Below are 21181 nucleotides of genomic sequence, written 5' to 3' on the forward strand. Positions count from 1 at the left end.
CTCACACTATATTAGCATGAAACCAGAGCCAAAATAAGAGTTAGGGTACCTGTTTCACATACAGTTGGGCACTCAGGACACACCTGTTTACTATGTAGGGGCTATTCCCATCCCAACAGTTCCTTCCAGTGGCCGGTTTCAGATGATAGGAGTATTGAGTTAATAGGTCCACATGTCTTTTATTAGAAGATTCTGACTTGTAAATTGTTTTTTTTAATAAACGTTTTTTTATTATGACAGAAAATAAGAAACATAAGGCAGCTAAATGACAGTATAGCAGTACGCAGCATACGCGTATCATTTTCCAATACATTTGACACCAGGGAGACACAGTAGAAACCCCACCATCCCATCAGATCAAGTCGTTCCGGCATATACAATGTGTAGACCATACAGTGCATATTACATTCACCCAGATAAGATGAACTCTCCCCGATACCCAACATGTGATTACCTCATTCTGTTCTAGGAGGGGGCATGTCATCCACCCCAGAGACCTCCAGCACTCTGCCCCTTTCCCGTTGTAGTTCTATAGTGGGGAATTGGCAAATGGTACCCCTGTATCTGTTCCACCTCCCCCATTTGTAGTCCCATTTCCTGGGGCATCTCCTATGTTTGAAGACATCCTTTTCGGCAAGCATTGCCCTGTCCATGTCAACTGCCCAATCGCGTAGGGCCGGAACCGTTCCCACACCCCACTTCTGGGCAATGTTACGCTTAGCAGTGGCCCACCCAAGTGAAGCCCACGTTTGCTCAACTTGCGTCAAATCAGTATCTTCCCAGATATTTAGGAGACACAGTTGAGGGGAGGCACGAGGGATTTACCACCCGCCCTCTCCATTTGCGGGGTGACCCTGTTCCAATATTGTGGCACCACCGAGCAATCCAAGAGAACATGAAAAAAGGTTCCTGGTTGGCGACACGGCCAGAGGCACAGGGGATCAGTCCTCCTTCCTATCTTAACCAAAATCCCAGCATCCAAATATATACGATGCAGGATTTTTAATTGAACAAGGCGCAATCTCATAGGGATAGCCACTTCCTTGGGAGAGGGCATCACGCCGGTCCTCATCTTCTAGGTCTCCCAAATCTGCTTTCCAAAGTCGTCGTAGACGACTTAAGGGGTCAGGACGATTGTTGATTAGTTTTTTTGTATGTGAGAGATATGGCCTTTTTGTGCATGGGGTCAAGTATAAGCCTGTCTTCCAGTGGAGAGGCCTCAGGGAGAGCGGCATCTTTGGGCATAGGTGCTTTGATTGCTTGGCTGATTTGTAGGTAGCGAAAGGCCTCAGATTGTGCTAGGTGATATTTATTCTAAAGATCTGCAATTGTGGCTAACCTACCCCCCATCCACATGTCCCCCACTATAGATATGCCTATCATGTCCCATTTGTCAAAACCTGGGCATTTACTAAGCTGTCCCAACAGGTTTGGCTCCCAAAGTGGTGTGGCCTTCGTGAGCATACCATGCCAACCTCATTTTCTATTCACGCCATGCCAAACCTCCACTGTGCTTGCCGGGGGACCCGTGAGGGCAATCCTGCGAGGATTTGTATAGAGTGCCCTGGCGTAGCCCCCCCGACCTAGAAGCCAACGGTCAGTGCGAAAATTCGGGTCGTCATATTCCCCATGCGCCCATTTATTGATTGGGACCAGTTGACTTGTAAATGTTTTTGAATGGGAATTTTAATCAGTGCTTCATTTGTAAAAAGAAAAATATTAATAAGTGCCAGGTCCCTCGTCTGGAGCTTGCAACACCCATTGCCCGTGACCAGCACTGCACATTACACTACAAAGACAACTACTAACCCTCACATTTCTACAAGTTTGACAATTCAGACTATTTCAGGCCCCCGAAGCTATAAGAATAGCTTGGACAGCAAGTATTAGTCATTTTCAATGCATATTTAATTAATAACCAACTGTTGTTGTGGTCATCGATAAAATGAGATCAATTTAGATAAACAGCGTCACCATTTGGCAGACTGTAATAACAATAACACAGGCACTTATTACAGTCTGTTGTTGTTCTTGAAGATCAGCACTTCCATTTTGTCTGTGTTTAGTTTTAGGTAGTTGTCTTTCATCCAGGTGGCGATGCTCGTCATGTACCTGCAGAAGTTGGCTATCCTAGTAGAGGGGTCTTCTGATAGCGAGAGGATGAGCTGGGTGTCGTCGGCATAGGAAACGATATTTAGTCTTAGGTTCTGAAATGAAAGGTGGTAGGCACAGTCTCAGTGTTCTTCCCGTGAGGAAGGAGGCGATTCATTTGAGGGTGTTTCTAGGATTCCAATGTGGTGAAGCCTCTTGATAAGGGTGTGGTGGGATACAGTGTTGAATGCTGCAGGGAGTTCGAGGAGGATCAGGGCTGCCGTTTCTCCCAGGTAAAGGAGGGTTCTAATGTCATTGGTGGCAGCGATCAGGGCGATTTCGGTGCTATGGTTGGAATCTGGATTGCGATTGGTCCAAGAGATTGTTGTTCTCCAGTGTTCCATGAGTTGGTGGTTGATGGCCTTTTCGAAGACTTTGGCGGGAAAGCGAAGCAGAGAGATGGAACGGTAGTTCTTGAGTTCCCTAGGGTCGGCAGACGGTTTCTTGAGAAGGGAGTTTGACTTCTGCATGTTTCCATTCTTCGGGGAAGGGTACCGTGGTGATAGATGCTTTGAAGATGGTGGTGAGCTCATCACTGATCATCTTCCTTCCGAGGTTGAAGATGGGGTGGAAACAGGGGTCCATGGGTGCTCCTGAGTGGACGGAGTTCATGATGTCTGTGGTGTTTTGAGCTGTGATAGGGTCCCAGGTAGTGAACAGGTACTTAGGGTTTGCATCTGTGGATTGAGGAGGCTGAGGATGTTGGCAGTGGTGGGTTGGGGTTCAAAGTTTTTGTAGCTGGTGGAGATCTTGTCATAGAAGAAGTCCACCAGGGTGTCGCAGAGTTACTGAGAAGGGGTGATGATGTTTTCTGTGACTGAGGGATTGGAGAACTCTCTGACGATGTTGAAGAGTTCTTTGCTGTGGTTAGAACTTACTTCAATGCGGTCGGCCAGGGCGCTCCTTTTCATCTCTTTCAGGAGTTGTTGGTAATGGCTGAGGGATGTCTTGTATGCTGCTTGGTCAGTGGGTTCCGTGCTGCTGTGCCATTTCCTTTCCAGTCGCTTGCAGTTGGGTTTTGTGGATCTCAGTTCTGAAGTGTACCAACTGGCCAGTTTGGAGGATCTCTCGAGTTTGGTGGACTTGACAGGGGCTACGCTGTTGGCACAATCTGTGATCCAAGCTGAGAAGTTCTTGATAGCCTGTTCTTGGTTGGTTGCAGTGCCAGGATAAGTGGTGTTGAGGGCGTCAGTATACTGTCTCTGTGATATTTTGTTTCATCTGTGGTGTGGGGTGCTGGGCCATTTGTGGTGGTGCCGGGGGATCCTATGATGGGAAACTGGATAATGGCGTGGTCTGTCCAGGTGAGCTTGGTGACATGGCTGTACTTGACTCTGTTGCTGGCTGTGAATATGGGGCCATGTGTGTGTGGTTGGTGACTAGTTGAGTGAGGCCGATATTGTTCATGCTTTCGAGGAGGTTGGTGGTGTTGGTGTTGAGGTCATCGAGGTAAAAATTGAGGTCTCCGGGGACGATGTAGTGTTTGGAGTCAATGGCGGGCAGGGCTATAAATTTGTGAATGGCATAGCAGAAGCTGGGGCGGGTCCTGGAGGTCTGTAGGTGAGGGTGCCTTTGCCATCGTTTTGGAGTTGAAAGTTGAGGTGTTCCATGATCGGGGTGGTGTTATTTGCGGGTGTTGGGGCAGTGGATGGTTCTTTGTGGATGATGGTGATTCTCCCTCCTTGTTTGTTTGTTTTTTCTAAACAAAATGTTTATTGTAATTTTCAACATTAGAAACATCACAATTCAAGGCTCACTATTTTAAGAATATAAATGTCAATATGCACTGCACATCAATTGTTATAAAAAATGCAGTTGACATCAAAGGATAGTAATAGAATATACATAATGCAATATTGAGAGCAGCCCGTTCCAACCCAAATGGTGACTGCCCCTAACCCACTCCCTCCCAGCCCGTGCCTCTGCTGTAGGTGTCCTGTGAAACATAATGTACCACCTGTACTCAGTGGTCACCTCATTTGCTCACATATTCAGAACTCCTCATAACCTATGGTTTGTAAAAATCAGGTGTGTCTAGGCCTGCTCCTCCTCTAACTTGTCTGCAACCTTGGTTTGTGTTGGTTTTGGTGTGCTATCTTGTAGCAATCGGGCTTTGCTGAATTAGGTCAGATGCAGGGTTGAGCCAGGTCTCGGTGAGGAAGATGACATTGGGGTGAGGGAGTTGGCGGTGTCCCAGATCTCTGTGGCATGCATGCAGAGTGATTGTGCATTGAGCAAGAAGAGTCAGTGGAGTTGTTCTGAAGTAGTCATCGTCGGCGTGGTGGTGGTGGTGGTCGTGGTGCATGTAGGTGCTCCAGTGTTGCAGGAGTAAAGACAGTGCCAGTAGGAAAAATGTCCTGCCGTTGGTTGTGAAAAGGTGCGTCAGGAGTTGTTGCAGAGTCTGGGGTCCTGTGCTCGGAGATCACAAGCGATGTATCTGTGGGTAGCAGGAAAGCCAGGTTTCCTTGTGCTGGGCACGGTCCAGGCGCAGACTGCAGCTTGCCTTTGGCGCACCGGCGGCGCAGCTTTGCTGTGGCCTCCATTAAATAGCTGGGAGGAGGGTGGACGAGGCCTGTGGGAGAGCGAGGGCCAAAACTTCAGGAAAGCGGGCGGAGGGGGCAATCAAACAAAAGGAAAGTTACAACAGATGAAAGCAGGCAATGACAAACAGGAAGAGTACAACAGGAGAAAGCAGGCAATGACAACAGAATAATAATTAAAACTGGAGAAAGTAGGCAATGACAACAGGAAGATTATAACAAATGGAAGCAGGCAATAACAAGCAGTAAGCAGAGTGAGCAAGCAAAATCTAACAGGTTGAGCAGTAAACATAGTTCAAACAAAATTGACCAGAGGCAGCGAAGCAGCAATAGGGGACCAGTCACGAAGGACCTGCTTAATCCTCTGGTAGCTTGGCACAAAGCAGTCAGACTTAACTTAGAGGCAAAAGGTAAAGTGTTTATGCAGAACTCAAACAGTAATAAAGTGAAAACACAACACAAGAAAAATCCCAAACCAATTTGGAAGATAGAGTAATTTTTTATACATAAAATGATAACAGAATGACAAAAATCAAATCAGTAGAACTAGAGATATTTAATTTAATGGTTTTAAGTTGATATAGCACCTAAAAGCACAAAGCTCCTCTTACATTCATCTGGTTGTGCTAGACCAGGGGAAAGTCACATTTACAGACAGACTGGGATGGAGCGCGGGTCAGGTACAGGGGCCAGGTTAGTCCCACTGACAAATCTACCTTCTGAAAGTCTGACAAAAAGAGTACCATTTCCATTGGAAAAGGCCGCAAAGAGCAGGAAAAGTATCGCGGATGGTCGTCGCTGTAGAGTGAAGAGCAGACCGGGCAGCGCGGGTTGTTGTCGCTGTAGTGCAAAGTGCCGATCAGGCTGCATCGATGGTCATTGTCACGGGCTGTGATTGCGGTAGCGTGAAGTGCAAACCTCTCAGTGCCGGTCATCGCTGGTGGTCGCTGTAGTACGAAAAGTCTGGTTCACCGGAGCTTTGCATTGCTTATTGTTGTGAACAGGCCTGTTCGCAGCTGCGAAGAGCCCAAAGCTTCAGGATTTCCACTTTCTTCACAGGAGGAGCTCAACTCATGCCAGTCAAGGCTCCAGGACCTCAGAAGGCACCTCTTGGGGATCAGGAACTCACTCCAGAAGAGGCCAGCAGGGCTCAGGCAGGTCCATTGCAGCAGGTCAGCTGGGCAGTTGCAAGGAGACCTCTGGAGCCTGTTGTGTCCCTGTAGCTAAGACAGGAGGTCAGCCACCTAACCCTTGGAGTCACTCAGGTTATCTTGGATGAAGGGAGCAGGTCCAGTCTTCCTTTTGAGAGGACAGGTCAGTCCTCAAGAACAGGGCAGCCCTCAGGGAGTCAAGGCAGTCCTCAAGCAGCGGGGCAGTCCTCTGGAAGCAAGCAGCCAGGCAGTCCTCTGGTGTGCAAAGCAGGCCTCAAGCAGTCCTCTCGGAGCAAGGCAGTCCTTCTTCCGTAATGTACAGGTTCAGGTGCATACTGAAGAGTGGCTCTGGGGGTCCATTATGTATACCTGGTGCCAGATTCCATATACTACCCCCACATCTGGTTCTGGAGAATTCTTCCCTTTCCCCATCAAGGCTTCAAGAAGTCCGGAGTGCCAAAAGACTATTTTGTCAGGTTCCTTTGTGTGTGCTGGAGGCAAGCCCTTTGAAGTGTAAGTGTGTCAGGGAACAGCTCCGCCCACAGCCTTCCTGGATGGATGGCCTTACCTAACCACATCTGGTCCCCTTTGTGTCACTGTCTGGGAGAAATACAGCAACCGTAACAGCAGAGCCATTCATAGTCATGCGACCCAGGGCAGTGGTAAAAGGCATATATTAGTAGGACAAGAAAATGGCAACTTTCTAAAAGTGGCATTTTCAGACTTGTGACTTAAAATCCAACTTTTCCATTAAAGAGGATTTTAAATTGCAGTTCATTTGTGTGTAAACACCATGTTTCTATCTGAACTCAATCAAAGGTTAGCACTTATTAAATGTAATAAGGTAACCCTGTGTGAGCCTCTGGGAGGGATAGACCTTACATTAGTGAAAAACAACTTCAGGAGTTTTTCATTACCAGGACATGTAAAACTTAAGTACACATCTCCTACTTTTAAAATACAGTGCAACCTGCCCATAGGGCCTATCTTAGGGGTGACATATGTATTATAAAGGAAGGTTTAGGCCTAGCAAAAAAATTATTTTGCCAGGTCGAAATGGCAGTTTAAAACTACACTACTGGCTGCAGCACCTGAGACATGATTAAAAAAGGCTACTTTAGTGTGTGGCAAGAGTGCTGCAGGCCAACTAACAACATTTCATTCACAGGCCCTGGGTACATGTAGTACCATTTACTAGTGACTTACTAGTAAATTAAATGTGCCAATCAGGTGTAGACCAATTTTACCATGTTTAAAGGGGAGAGCACCAGCACTTTAGCACTGGCTAGAATAAAAATGCATGGAGTCGCAATGCCAACAAAAACAGGTTTGGCAACAGAAGGCAAACATCTGGGGGAGACCATGCACAAATGGGCAGGTTCAGCAGATGTAATCTGCATAAAAGAAAATTGTAGCATAAATTTGTATAGCCATTTAAGAAAATGCAACACCCCAACTTCTTCCACCCCCTGCCCTACTGCAACTGCAACTGCTGCATAAGAGTCATCAATGGACCTTCTCCAGGGTAGACAAAGAGGGACTGTGGGATCCGGGCTCAGGAGTAGCCAGTCCTAGCTCTAGAGTTGTATGTTTTCTTCTTTTCGCCCAGCGCTGCAGCATTGTTACTCACCCTGGCCCCTTCCCCATTCGAGGCCCTGACCACTTGTCACATTCACATCTTACAACACTGTCCAGTTTGGCTCTCATGAACACCTAGCGCCCAGAGGCTCTAGTAACTCAATGAGCATCACCGCCCAGACCTGCAAATCATCTGCTAGCTTATTGTCTCTCCTGTACTCTGCATGCGGCTCTCTTCAGCATTGTCCATTCAGTTATATCCCTCATCCATTCATTTACTTCTGAACATCCAGCTTTGGGCATCCAGCTTTGGACATCCAACGGATAGCCACTCTGCGCTCAGCGAGAACCAGCCCCAGCACCAAGAACCTCCTACTAATGCCTTTCTTCTTGCGTGTCGGTATCAGCCCCAACAGGCAATGCTCCTGGGGACTCCCCACATTTAGTTTATCAACCATGGCCTGCCAGTATGTGTCCAGCTCGGGTCACCACCATAACATATGCACAAAGTCTGCTCTGTCAGCCAAACAGCGGGGGCAGGTGGGTGCTCACCCCGGGTAGATAGCATGCAGTATATTGTGGTGAGATAAACTTGATGTATAACATGATATTGTATTCATTTAAACCTCGTGTAGTCTCTAACCCCTCGTGGATGCCCTCTCACTCCTTGTCTGTAAACGGTTCACCCAGGCCTGCCATCTGCCCTGGACAGGTAGTGTATGAAGTGGGATATTTTCCTGTAGTGCTCTATACACAGAGATTAACTTACGACCCCCTGTCATGTGCCTCTTCTGGGACATGATACCACGTGCTGCAGCTTCTATTTTAGCAAATTGCAAGATTTGTCCAGGTACCAAATTAAACGTTTTGACCACATCTGCCAGGGTAACATCTGTCATTTTGATAAAGCTCCCGCAATGTGTCACAGCCCGCCGCTTGCCGTCATTGTTTGCGCTATCTGTGTGAATGGGCATAGAGACCATATATGGATAAGTCTGGTGCTTAGGGAGCACGCCATATTATCTGCTGGATCGCTTCCTCCCAACCCCTACACCTGCCTTGCCACAAAGAGGACTGAGTCTGGTGCCCCCGCCCCTAACATCAGGGGTTCGGGCAGAGGTATCCCTCCACACGTGCCATGCAGCAACCTTTTATCCTAGCTCTCCCCTTTGTCGAGCAAATACACTGCATGCTGTAGCTGTGCAGCAGGATAGTATAGCTCCAACCTGGGTAGTAGCAGCTCACCACACTTCCAGATACGCTTGAGGGTAGCCAGGCTTTCTCTTCTCCGGCCCAATGCCCAGAGCAGTTCGACAATTAGTTTCTCTAGTTCAACAAAGTATTTTCTAGGGATTTCGAACATGGCTCCCTGAAAGTTGTAGAGACAGCAGAGCACAACAATAATTTCTACTAGCACCACTTTGCCCATTAAGGACAGCCGGAAAGTGTTCCAGAATTTCACTGAAGACTTGGGGCCTTTAAGCATTCTGTGGTTTGAACGTCTGTGCCTCCCTCGCTATCCTTATCCCGAAATACCTCACGCTGTTGGCCTCCCAGGGGAGTCCAAGTGCTGGGAGATTATGTTGTGGCATCCCCCAGTGTGCCCCCTGGAAACAGTTTAGACTTGGCCCTATTTACGTGAAGCCCGGAGACCTCTCCGAATTCTGCCAAGGCTGCTAACATAATGAGGACCGAATACTCTGGCTGCCGCAGATATACCAGTGCGTCATCCACATGCAGGGAGCCACATGTGTGGTCTCCCTGCTTGTTATTCCCCAACTTAGAAATATCAAGCACAATCTACACTCTAGGGGCTCCATCGCCTATGCGAATAATAATGGTGATAGTGGGCAGCCTTGCCTAGTTCCCCGTATAGCTAGAAGTGGTGCAACACCATCCTGCCAATCCGTACCCTCGCCACGGGTTCCTCATATAGCAGTTTTACCCATTTAATATAGGCCTCCCCAATACCCACCTTCCACAGAACTTGCCATAGGAATTTCCACGAGAGGAAATCAAATGCTTGTTCTGTATCAAGCAATGCCATATCATAGTGGTCATCCCTCAGTTTCGGCTTATGCTGGACCAGTGAGAGCCCTCTTAGATTACACATGATGTTTCTGTGTGGAATGGAACCACATTGGTCTTCGTGAATCAGGGATGACAAGTAGTCCAGAAGCCTGGTCGCCAAAATGTTGCTGAGGATTTTTACATCAATGTTCAGCATGGAGAGGTGGTGGTAAGAGGAGACCTCTCTGACGTCCTTACCTGGTTTTGGCAACATAACTATGAAAGCCTCTCTTATTGATTCTGGCAACTGACCTCTCTTGTACTCTTCATTGAACACTACTACTATTGGTGATCTGCAAAAGAGCCTGCTCTCCTCTAGTATAGCTCAGCCTGCAAGCCATCCCCTCCAGGGGCCTTTGCGGCTTTCAAGGCACAGATTGCCACTTCTTATTGAGGAAGGCATCTAGCTGTTCCCTGACCTCTCTAGGTAGACTGGCCATCTGTAGGCCTGTTAGGCGCCTGTGTTTCTGTCCGGTGCTGCATATACCCCCTGCTGGTGTGTTGCAAAGGATATCCTGCTGGGAGTGCACCTCCCTTCCCTATATATCCCGCATCCCCCACCACGGGTGTCCTCTGGGTCTCACTAGGGAGAAGTATAGCCTGCATCCTACCTTCCCTGGCCCCTTCTACATAGAGGCGCTGTTTATAGTTGGTGTGTACAAATTTGTCCTACCTCTCACATATCTCCATTATTTCTCTTTTGGACTCCTTCCATTCCACCAACCTCTGCGGCTCCATAGCCAAACACTCCTCCAGGACACACAGTCTCTTCTCTTGCGCAATCAGTGTACGCGTGAGCTGCATTTTACCCCATGCACTGTCTTCATGCACTCCCCCTGTAGAGCAACCTTCATAGCATCCGACTTCCGGGCCATTGCATTTGTGATTGCCCAGTTTCCCCAAAGTAGTGTAAGTTCACGGTGAGGTCCAGACTTGCCTCTCATTTGCCACTGTGCTGCCTGCATGGGTCTGTTGTGGCCAGGCGGGCTCCGCACCCACTTCTAGAGGGAGTCCCTCTCGGGCGCCCCAACTCACTGATTCCACTGGCCACCGTGTTCCAGGATCACAGTGATGTCCTTGCCCAACAGGCTCTTACGACATGGAGGCTCTGGCTCTGGCCCGCCTCCTCTGCAGTCTGGGTGAGTGCCAGGTGGTTTTTCGGGCTGGTGGGGGATATTTTCGTTAATTGCTGCCCCAGGATGGTTCAGGGTAAAGTAATTGCCGGTGGGAGCTCGCATGAGTGTGACTAGGCGACCATCTTGCGTGGCCACGCCCACTATGTCATCTGAAAACATATAAGAACGAAACCCAAATGCATGCAGAAAGGCTTCCAACGCCTGCATGCAGATGTTAGACAGCAGAGGTAACAATATGAAGCCCTGAGAAACACCCCAACTGATTATGCATGCATGTGGTTTTGAGAAAAGATCTAAACCACTCCAGGATGTCCAAAGCAGCCTACGTCAAAGTCTCCCAAGCAGTAGCTAGTGTCAGTGGTGTCAAGGGCCATCGACTGGTCCTGATCCGTGCCATTACACCATCTAGATCCACCTCCCGAAGCAGGTCAACCAAACCAGAGAGATTCATCAGCTTGGTGCTGTGGCTATGTCTGACACAAGATTGAGTGGGATCAGAAAGCCCTCTCTCCCCATTAGCATAGTGCTATGTGATTCATCCCTTGCCGTTGTGTCAAGCCACTTCTGCCATTCTCTGCGCCACATCTGTCACTGCTAATCTGTAAACTTGTAAGAACCAGTTCTTAAACTCTGGATCCTGCACAGCATTTACAGATACAAACTGGTATGCTTTGTTTTATAGGAAAGATTTTAGGTAAGTAAAAGAATGTTTCACTAGGAGCATCATCTCCCTTCTCAGCCTCCTTTAAGATCACATAACCTGTCAATTTAGTAGTTCGCCCACACCCCACATTTCCCTCTCATACACACACACAAACACACACACATGCTCACTCGTGCACATACTTCCCACTTTCTCTCTTCCCATCAACCACTCACTCTTCCCTTACTGGAAGTCAGAATGCTATACTGTACATAAGACCTTGTGTTTGAAAGAACCCACTTTAAGAGTCAAATAAATTCTTGTGATGAAAAATAAATTTTTCTTAGTGTTTCAAAGACTTTAATAAAAAACACAATAACATAGGTTGACTGCATTTGATTCTGCCCTAGCCTGAAGGTGCTGCCAGTCGCTGCTTGGATTGTGCGGTGGAGGAAGGTTGCCCATATTCTGCTCAGAAGATCTACTTGAAGACTGCACAAAAGGTTGGTGCAGCCCGGTTCTTATCTTACTAGCTCTGGGTTAATAAATTATAAGTATGGTTACTTGAGTCTCATTTATGTTGCAAGCTTTCCAAAAAATGGGACATGTGTAAATTCCTTACTCATCTTGATTCAGCAGGCACATTATAATTGTTTTAAAATGGTATTGAGACAGAAAGATCCAGTGTAGAAACTCATTTAGACGCTGCAAACCTTTGGATTTTAATTAAAATGTTACTGAATGTATTTATATTTTGTTTTGTTTGAGCATATCTGGATGACATTAGCATAGAGGGTGCTGGATAATTATTCTTGTAGTGGGTTAGTGCTTAGGTGTTAAGGTAACGTGAAGTTTATTCTTCATGTAGCTCTGATTTGCTGATGAAATGCTATATCTGCTCACACTGCAGTGAGACTGCTGATCCTGTAATTTCATATGCTAGAATAATGAATTTAAAAAAAAACTGATTTTTCAAGGTGAGCCAGAAGATTTCCCTGATGACCTTGATGCTGCTAGGAATGCTGTCCATTTCCTCTTGATTTCGCTGCCTTCTGGGACTTTTTTTTACACACTCTGTATAATTTTGCATTTGTATCACTTCATTCTTAAAATTTTATAACAAACACTGTAACCTTTTCCATTGATCGAGAACTTAGTTATTGATTGAGCCCATTCGATCTCAAACATTTTACTTAAAATTGCATTTTCTGATTTTGATGGCTGGGGTAGTTCCTTAATGTGGGGACACATTGCCTCATTAAGTGATATTTAACACCATCTCTGATTCAGTGAAATGTGGAAACATTGATTGAGGCAAATTTTGGGCTGTCCAGATTTTGGGGTACACACAGTAATTAATTTGTGCAACACCCATTGCCCACTATAGTGCTGCCAATGACTGTGCCATCACAACTAACCATCACACTCATACAAGAGTGACAATTCAGACTTTAACTATACATTAAAATGACTGATTCATGCCGCCAAAGCTATTCTTTTCGCTTTGGGTTGCAGGTATTTCTGATTTTAATGTATATTTAATTATAAATCAACTGTTGTTCTGCTCCTCGCAAAATTAGATAAACAGCACCACCATGTGGCTGGCTGTTAAGAGCCGGTGTTGACAATAAAGTGCCGGTGCCGAGCACCAGAAACCACCGTATCAAGTTAAGCACTAGGTACATGTTGCTCCCACAACAGAACACCACAATGTGATGACTTGAAGGGAGATAACGATAGAAAGGGTAGATGGAACCAAGCTGAGGTAGGAAGTGGATAGGAGATATTGAGTCCAAGTGAACAGCCCCACCCCTAGTCCCTGGGCAGAAGATTTTGAGGGTATTTGATGCATACACAAAAGAAAGGTAGCAGGAGCATGGCAGAGGTTACAAAAGGACACCTGTAACAAAAGATTTTACAAACTGAGCTGTCTTACTTAAATTACAAATGTGAGATCTAAGATTACATGCAGTGCTCTGGTGCAGGTATATTAACCATTGGACCTTTGGTTTGGCTAGTATTTCCATGCCAAGTCAGATAGGAAACTTTCGAAAATCACCACAGTCCAGTATTTTTCCCCTTTGAAACATAAACATAAAACAGCAACTGCAAGATGAAAACACCTCAAAATTATGAAATTATGTTAGAGCTATCTAGACTGTGCCTAAATATTTTTAACACAAACAGAGGCAAAATTGCTATGTTATAAATGAATACAGAGGATTTTTCAAAAACTGCTTTTAGGTTAAGTCTCCTGGACCTTAAATAACCTTAGCATACATAGAAATGCTAGGTATTCTTCTCTGAGAAAGGCTGTAACCCTTCCTGCAGTCTTCAAAGAGGACAGGTTATAAAGGTTAGAACCCCTATGGCACCAACAAACGGGTGTAAAACAGGGGGTGTGATTAATACTTCTAAAAAAATGAGAGTACAAGCTTCCCTCCCTCGCAGAATAGGTACAGCACACCATCAGCAGTGCAGGATTCCACTCCTCGTTAAACCTGCTCACCATTGGCAGAAGTGGAAGCTTCCCTCCTTAACGGAACAGGTACAGCATAGTAAAAGCAGGTGAGGTTCCCCTACCTGACACTAAAGCAGCTGTACAAGCTTCCTATTGTCGCAGAAGAGGTGAATCGCAGGAAGTATCAGCAGTAGCGGTCCGTGGAGGGAGTTCCGTGGGACGGTGAGGCGGGGCAGGGGAGGGGCAGGGTGGGGGAATGTAAACACCGGAACATAGATGAACGGAGGTAAGTACATATTTAAATAAATTAATCGAATTCCTTTGCGCACGCTGCATCGCAAAATGCGATGCAGCGCGTGCAACGAAATTCGTTTTATTTATTTAAATGTGTACTTACCTCCGTTCATCCATGTTCCGTTGTTTACATTCCCCCACCCTGTCCCTCCCCCGCCCCGCCTCACCGCCCCATGGAACTCCCTCCACGGACTGCTACTGAGTATCAGTAAGGTCTCCTCTCTCAAATAACAATTACAGCACAGTCTAGAGCAGCAGTGTGAACACCGTTGCCTGTTTGATGCATATGTTTCAGTATGGTTGTATGTATTGGTAAGTACTTGGATAGTTGAGCAAGTAAAACAGTTATGTATGTATGGTTGTCTATAAACATTTGTCATTTAAGTACCAAGATTCCCAAAGGGGAGAAAGTGCGATTACAGATACATACCACATACTTTTTCAGTACTTATATCTCGGCCCCATAGAGCCTTAGAGTTGGGCGAACCCTCTAATCACACACTACAGGAGAAAAAGTTTGAGAGAATTGAATGTTTTGTTTTAAAAGTAAACCTCTTTTGCATGGGCATGTTGATTAATAAAAGCACCCAGAGCCCCTTACTCACTTCGACACGGGTAAACGCCCACCGAGAACCTACTCACACCCTCCAGACTGTGCGTCTTACCCTTGTGTACAGTCCGCTATTTCAGCGTCTTCTGAGTTACATGATGTGTCATCAAGAAGTATTGACTTCATCATGTGTGTGTGTGTTTTCAGCATTGCATCCTGTACCTTGTCAACTTTGATGTGTAAGAAAAAGGCCCAAATGTGTTTCCAAAACTCTGCTCTTGCTTACGCAGGATATTAAAAGCATTTCACAGAAGTGCAGTACTTAGTAGTAGGAGCCTTCTTCTCCTTGTCTGACATGTTGAACTTGAAATAAAGAGTTGAAGTGAAACATCAGGTTGAAATTTAAGGAATAAATTGAAGAAAACTGAGCAGAGCTGTGGAGACTCCCTTGCACAACGTGCGGTAGAAAATCTGAGGCTCTGAGGCTCTCTCGGGACGGTTTTATGGGGTGAGGCTGTTCTGATTGGCTGTTCATTTTATTTGGTCTCTTTTACAAAAAGAGGTGGGTATGCTACAAAACGAGATGAGGCCTTGGCCTTATTCTTTTTTAGGTCTCGCGAGCCAAAGGCTCGAAGAGACATTTTATATGTGGGCTTCTCAAAGTGCTGCCGTGGCCTAAAGCTACAGTGCACGTGAACGTGCACGCGCGCAGCGCCATGTGTCTTTCCTCCGTAGCGATCGTAATCACGATCACTTTCACTTTCGTGGGCTCCTCTGTTGCTGGCATTCCCCCCACCCTTCTCGCCCAGCCCTTCTTGTTCTTCGTGCCTCTACTCTCTCTGCCCCCTTCTCTATCTCTCTTTGTTCTCTCGTCCTCCCGTCTCTCCACCCGCCAATCCGTCTTCTTTCCTGAACTGTGGCGTTTGTCTGAGACTCACCCGACCCCTCCCTCTCTCAGACCCGGTCTTGTTTAGGAAGACATTGAACAGTAAAATAGCAATGCACGAAAAGAAGACTGGCTGCATTTCTCGTGTCTGTCTCAACATATTTTGGAATTATTTCTAGAAATGCACTCTACACTTGCGGTGATTAACTCTGTTCCTGCCACTGCCTAGCCTGGAAAGGCTCTCTTCTGAGGCCTGCTTAGATCGTGCAGCGGCTGCACAGACTGCAGTTCTTCTGAAACACAATGCAGGTAGTGTTGCAGTGGTGTATTGTCCCCCAAAATATAGGCCTACTGCACTGTTTATAGCGGCCATGGATCCATCAGCCAGCTTTCGTTTTTATTCAGTTAGCCCTTTGCATTCTGGGACCTGTAGTCACGCATTTACTAATTAATACTCGATACTAGCTAAAAGTGCCAAGCACGACCCAGGGCTCATTGACGGCTAAAATTAGGTTTTCAATAAAGTGGAACAATCCAACCCCTTACAAGCCCTGGGGTCTCTCACAAAGAAAAGCCGATGACCACGGGCTAAATTGCTTCATCCTTATTGGCGCTGCTGCTCAAATCAATGGCATCCATTTAAGGAGTTCTGAAGGATGAAACACGAGTGGCCCCAACCAACTCGAGTTCGCATTAGGGCCCACATGCTACACGCAAACAGCCGCCGGCCGGTTGTACAGAGGTCAGTTGCAAGAGCTATTCTCGCTTTTCTTTTTAAGCAGTGCTTAATTTGAGTCGGTGGTTTCCGGTGCTCAGCACCAGCACTTAACCATCTACACCGTGCTTTTCCGGAGCACCACTTGCAGACACATTCATTTATGGCAGGCACCTGAATTTGAAGTGATTTGCCCAGAATCACAGGATGTTGAACGGACGCAGAGGCTCAAACTTGGGGGCATATTAACAAGCCAGGCGATAAAATTATCGCCGCTTTAGCGGCAGAAAACTGCCGCTAAAGCGGCGATAATAGGCTTGATAATATGCTCTATGGAATTCTAATTGAAGCCCATGTTAGATGTCATTCACATTTAACATAGGCTTCAATTGGAATTCCATAGAGCATATTATCAAGCCCATTATCGCCGTTTTAGCGGCAGTTTTCTGCCGCTAAAGCGGCGATAATTTTATCGCCTGGCTTGTTAATATGCTCCTTAGTTTCTCCGTTCCGAAGTCGGCAACTCTCGCATTTATTATTGAGCAGTGGGAGGAGACGCGGGAGAAGCTGCGAGGCGGGAACAGCTCACTTGTTCATTACTAAACGCTTCCAGGCACTACTCCAGACGGGGCGCGGTCGGCGGACTTCCTGACCTTTGAGACGGCCTCTGCTGTGGGCTTGGCACGGACTGAGCAATGCCAGCAAGGCAAATAATGCAGAGCGCACTCGGGGCACTGCCAGACCAGTGGGCAGCAGCAGGGACCCCGGGCACAGAGCAGCAAATAGAACTTGTTTTCACCATGCGGTGTAACCCTCGAGTGCCCGCGAGCTGCTCTGACGGAAGCTTTTGTGACCAAACTTAGTGCAAAGATCTCGAGTTGTAATACTGGCTTAGCTATCCCGCAGCCCCACGTCATGCCCGACTCCTTTCATCAGCCATGTCTTATTAGTCAACGGGATGTTGCATTCTGGGGCTGGTAGTTTCCCATTTAACATTGTATGAATCGGTCCAGTATATCAGTACACAAATGTTGCCTAAAGAGCCATGACTGGGCTGGTCTGGCCAAGGGGCCACTTGGGATTATGTACCAGGCCAGGTGTGAATACCTCGTCCAGTACGACCTTTCCATTCCGACACATATGTTACCAGGAAAAACTACAAGTACCAGAATGCAAGAAATGTAGCCATTTACGTACACGTGGACGGGTTAAAGTAATGTGTCTGCTTAGCAACTCTGATTAAACTGACTCGTACAGTTCTACAACAGGTGCACTAGCCAACCGAGCTTTCTTTAAAAGGCAGATGTGCGCGAGACGCTGTTAATGAATCCCTGTTATGTAACTTTAGTGTGTATTTTAAAACTAATGCATGTGCAATTACATGTATATAGATATACACATACACACTATATATTGATTCACATAAAAAAGAAAGGTTAAAGTGATGTCATAATTAGATGTCAAAATAAAACTAACATTTAAAAACAAAAAACACTGAAATTCAGCAGTTATAGTTCACTGCGCTAACCAAAACTTGCAGCCCTGCCATGCATTGCTTATTACCTCACATTACATCAATCATTTCGTGTTAAATGACATCTTTGATGGCATCTCCGATGACTTCTCTTATAACCTCTTAGTCATATACAGCATATAGTTACTGTGTGAACATGGGTGGGCGCGTAGCATGGAAATATAGCAAATCTTGGAGACCAGTGTGGTTGCACGTGGTGAAAGTTACATCACAGAAGTGTGGGATGCAAGTATCACTCCTTGTAATACAAGATAAGGAGAGTGCACCTAATGTAGTTGCAGCGGTATAATTGTAAGCAGGGTTTGCCTTAATGCCAAAGCCAGTTCCCAAATGTGTGTGAGAAAGGCCAGAGTTTATGCTGACATTCGATGATCCCCCAGTGGAAGTATGGAAATGGGGCCCCTTTAAATAGTTGTCACAGAGTGCGATAGACAAATTATGTAGTGAGGGCGTTCTTATGGGAAGGGAAGAGGTGTGGCGCCGCGGCCAGGGCGACTGACTCCGGAATCTGGGGATCACGGTTCGATCCCCGGTGGCAGATTAGCCCAGCACCATGTGACTCTGGGCAATAGCTTGCTTCATCTTCCCGACGGCCCCCAGCGCCTAGAAACCCTTACGGGTGATTGTTCACGCTTTACAAATGTGGATTATTATGGTGTGGATGTTCAACTTCAGAACTTTGCTGAAGATTTTGTCAATTTGAAGATTGCAGATGACCACCAAGCAACTGGCCAGTCTAGCTCCTTGAGACCCTCACAGGTGATTTGTTGCACTTTATAAATCTTTAATTGAGTGAAAAAAGTAGAACGTGTTGGTGTCCCACTTCGAGTTGGTGTATCTCATTGAACGTTGCTACAAACTTTTGCAAAGGTTGGAAAAAAAGCACATTTGTGCAGACCTAAAAAAAACACCAAAATCCCAGCTGTAATAAAGATTGCCAACATTGAGGCGATCTACAAACGCGTTGTGACACTGTTTAAATGTTTCTCACGTTGGCACCAACACCGCAGGCCTGCAGACAGTAATACCAATGTGCACTCATAACATTATAGTAGGAAAAATAAATATCTACATTCCTCAGCAGACAGAAACACGTTTAAAAGCCCAAAGAGAAATTATATTAAAATCAGTATTTGGGTGATCTCCATTGAGGATGACGTATCTGATGATGTCAATGACAAGGGTGCGTGGGCCGACGATTGTGGATAACTCCAGCAAACAAAGACAAGCATTTGCAATGCAATAGGTCTCGCATTTGCAAAAGTTTAAGCTATTGGCATTGTTCATGACAATGCCTTTTTTATCTATTTTATAAAACAAACACATAAATAAATGCCATTATCATTTACAATGCCAATAGCTAGTGATGCATTATTATTAGCAATGCCAACTGCTCACACTTTTATAATGCGAGACCTATTGCATTGCAAATGCATGTTTTTGTTGTACCTATTTCTATGGTATTTTTTATTTACCAAGGACTCCCATCTCGACGACGGGGAATGATACAAGCAATGGGAATCTATGAAAGTTCCAATACTGGAGTAAGTACATGTGTACCTTGTGGGACACAATATTTGGTGGTATCACCTTATGTCATTGTCATCAGCTGTATGTTCTGGAATGTTAACAGGACGTATGCTGGGACTGACAGGAGAGGAGTTCATCTCAACATGCTCCTCGCCATTCCTCCCATAGTGTTGTTGTAGCATGTACTTCAATCAATAAGGATTCTTGATTCAAATTCATGTGGAGTCTTCCTTATAAAATTGGTGATGATATCCAGCACACTGGACCCGTCAGCGTGCAACCTTGTGCAACATTTCAGCGTACATCCTTCTACCTCGAATTTATTGGTAAACAGGAGATTTGGACACAGTGGACAAGTACTTACAAAATTGAGGCTGTGTTAACAATCCTGTGTGAAATTCCAAGTACCTCTTAATCAATCTTTATGCGGCATTGTTTATGTCTAAAGATCGTATGTGACAGTTCAGACGCTCCAGCGGCCTCTACTTCAGCTGTCACTGCAACGCTTCATCATTGAAACGCACCATTCCTCGTTACATGTGTGTAATCCTGCTACTGGCATCAGCGTGCCTCCATTTTGCTGTACTATTCGGAAGCAGAGTGCGCCAAAATGGTAATATCCACACACAACGTAACGTGCGTGCCGCCATCGTAAATTTAGCTGTGCAAGTTATTCACATGGCACGTCAATTTCTGTGTGAAGGTGAGGCTTGGGCTTTTGAAGTTACTGCATATGCATACTTCAATGCGGTACTTTGCCTGCATGCATCTTCAACGGCAGCGGTTTTGTGAACTGTGATATTACATAATTCCTTGCAGTGAGTCCTGGCAGTAGTGTTTTCTGAATTCATTGTCTTCCCTCAGTACTGTAGCAACGTTGTTGCGGTGAGTTCTGGCAATACTGTTACGTATCATAATTGCTATTGAGATAACCGTTTTTTTTGTTTTATGGAAAAATGTCATCAGGGAATGTATGGAATCTTCCCACCACAAGCCTTTTTTCTATCTTCAGGTGAACCAGCATTTAAATGGGAGAAATGGCGAGACTGTTTCCCAAATTACATATCTACGTTTCATAACGATGAAGATTTCACAGCAGAGAAGAAATTGAAAATACTGTTGCCTTGTTTGGGGCCAAGTGGGCTCAGAGAGTATAACCGTATTAACAAAAAACAAAGACCAGAAGGCCAAGGAGATGTTTATTCCAATGCATTGGAAGATTTAAAAACTACTACAAACCTACTGTTTGTGTCATTGTGAATTGCTACTAGTTCTACCACAGGAAACAAAAGAGGTATTGATTGAGTATTGTGTCTACATTAAAAAAATTGGCCCTCACATGTCTTTTTGGTAATCTCCACGATGAACTCATGTTGTATACTTAGACGTGAAAAAGGGCAGATCATGTATTCCAGGGAGCACGCATACAGTTTAAAGTTTGGAAAGACCATGATATAAAAGGAGTATAAAGTCAAAATAGGAGTGCACGGCAATCTTCGACAGTGTAATCGATGTAGTTAAAACAGCTGAACTAACTGGAAAATGTGCAAAACCTGTGTTGTTGGACAATAAGGACAAGAAGGAAGAGGCAGTGGTGGTCAAGATAAATGGGACTAAATCTTCCGGTGCTTACAAGAAGAAGAATACAGATAAAGTGGACTCAGGAGGAAAAACCAAGATGAAGAGGTTTCCGAAGAAAAGATGTTTTAGGTGTGGCAGTGCCAATCGTTTGGCAAATGATAAAAATGCTCGCCACGTAAAGAAAAGTGTTCCATGTGCAGTATTATAGGGCACTTTCAAAAGGTTTCCCAGAGGAAGTCTGTGGGTTGGTAAGATTGGTGGACCAAGATGATAAATGTCATACTAGCACATCAGAGGATGGCGAGTTAAACATGTGTGTTCTGAGGAGGTATTGAAAATTGACCATGGAGAATATGGAAGG

At 45.7% G+C, this 21181-nt stretch overlaps 1 protein-coding gene across 11 annotated transcripts in view; it reads left to right on the forward strand.

Moving 5' to 3' along the window:
- LOC146867905 (uncharacterized) overlaps nt 1-21181 on the forward strand; it is a 1103481-nt gene that overhangs the window by 656870 nt on the left and 425430 nt on the right. For all 11 annotated transcript variants that reach the window (XM_085608614.1, XM_085608620.1, XM_085608616.1 and 8 more), the window contains one exon: nt 11680-11772. In XM_085608614.1, coding sequence (XP_085464740.1) covers nt 11680-11772 — 93 coding nt within the window. The remainder of the gene's footprint in view (nt 1-11679; nt 11773-21181) is intronic.

Source organism: Triturus cristatus, chromosome 1_2 (assembly GCF_964204655.1).
Source record: "Triturus cristatus chromosome 1_2, aTriCri1.1, whole genome shotgun sequence".
Lineage (NCBI taxonomy): Eukaryota > Metazoa > Chordata > Amphibia > Caudata > Salamandridae > Triturus > Triturus cristatus.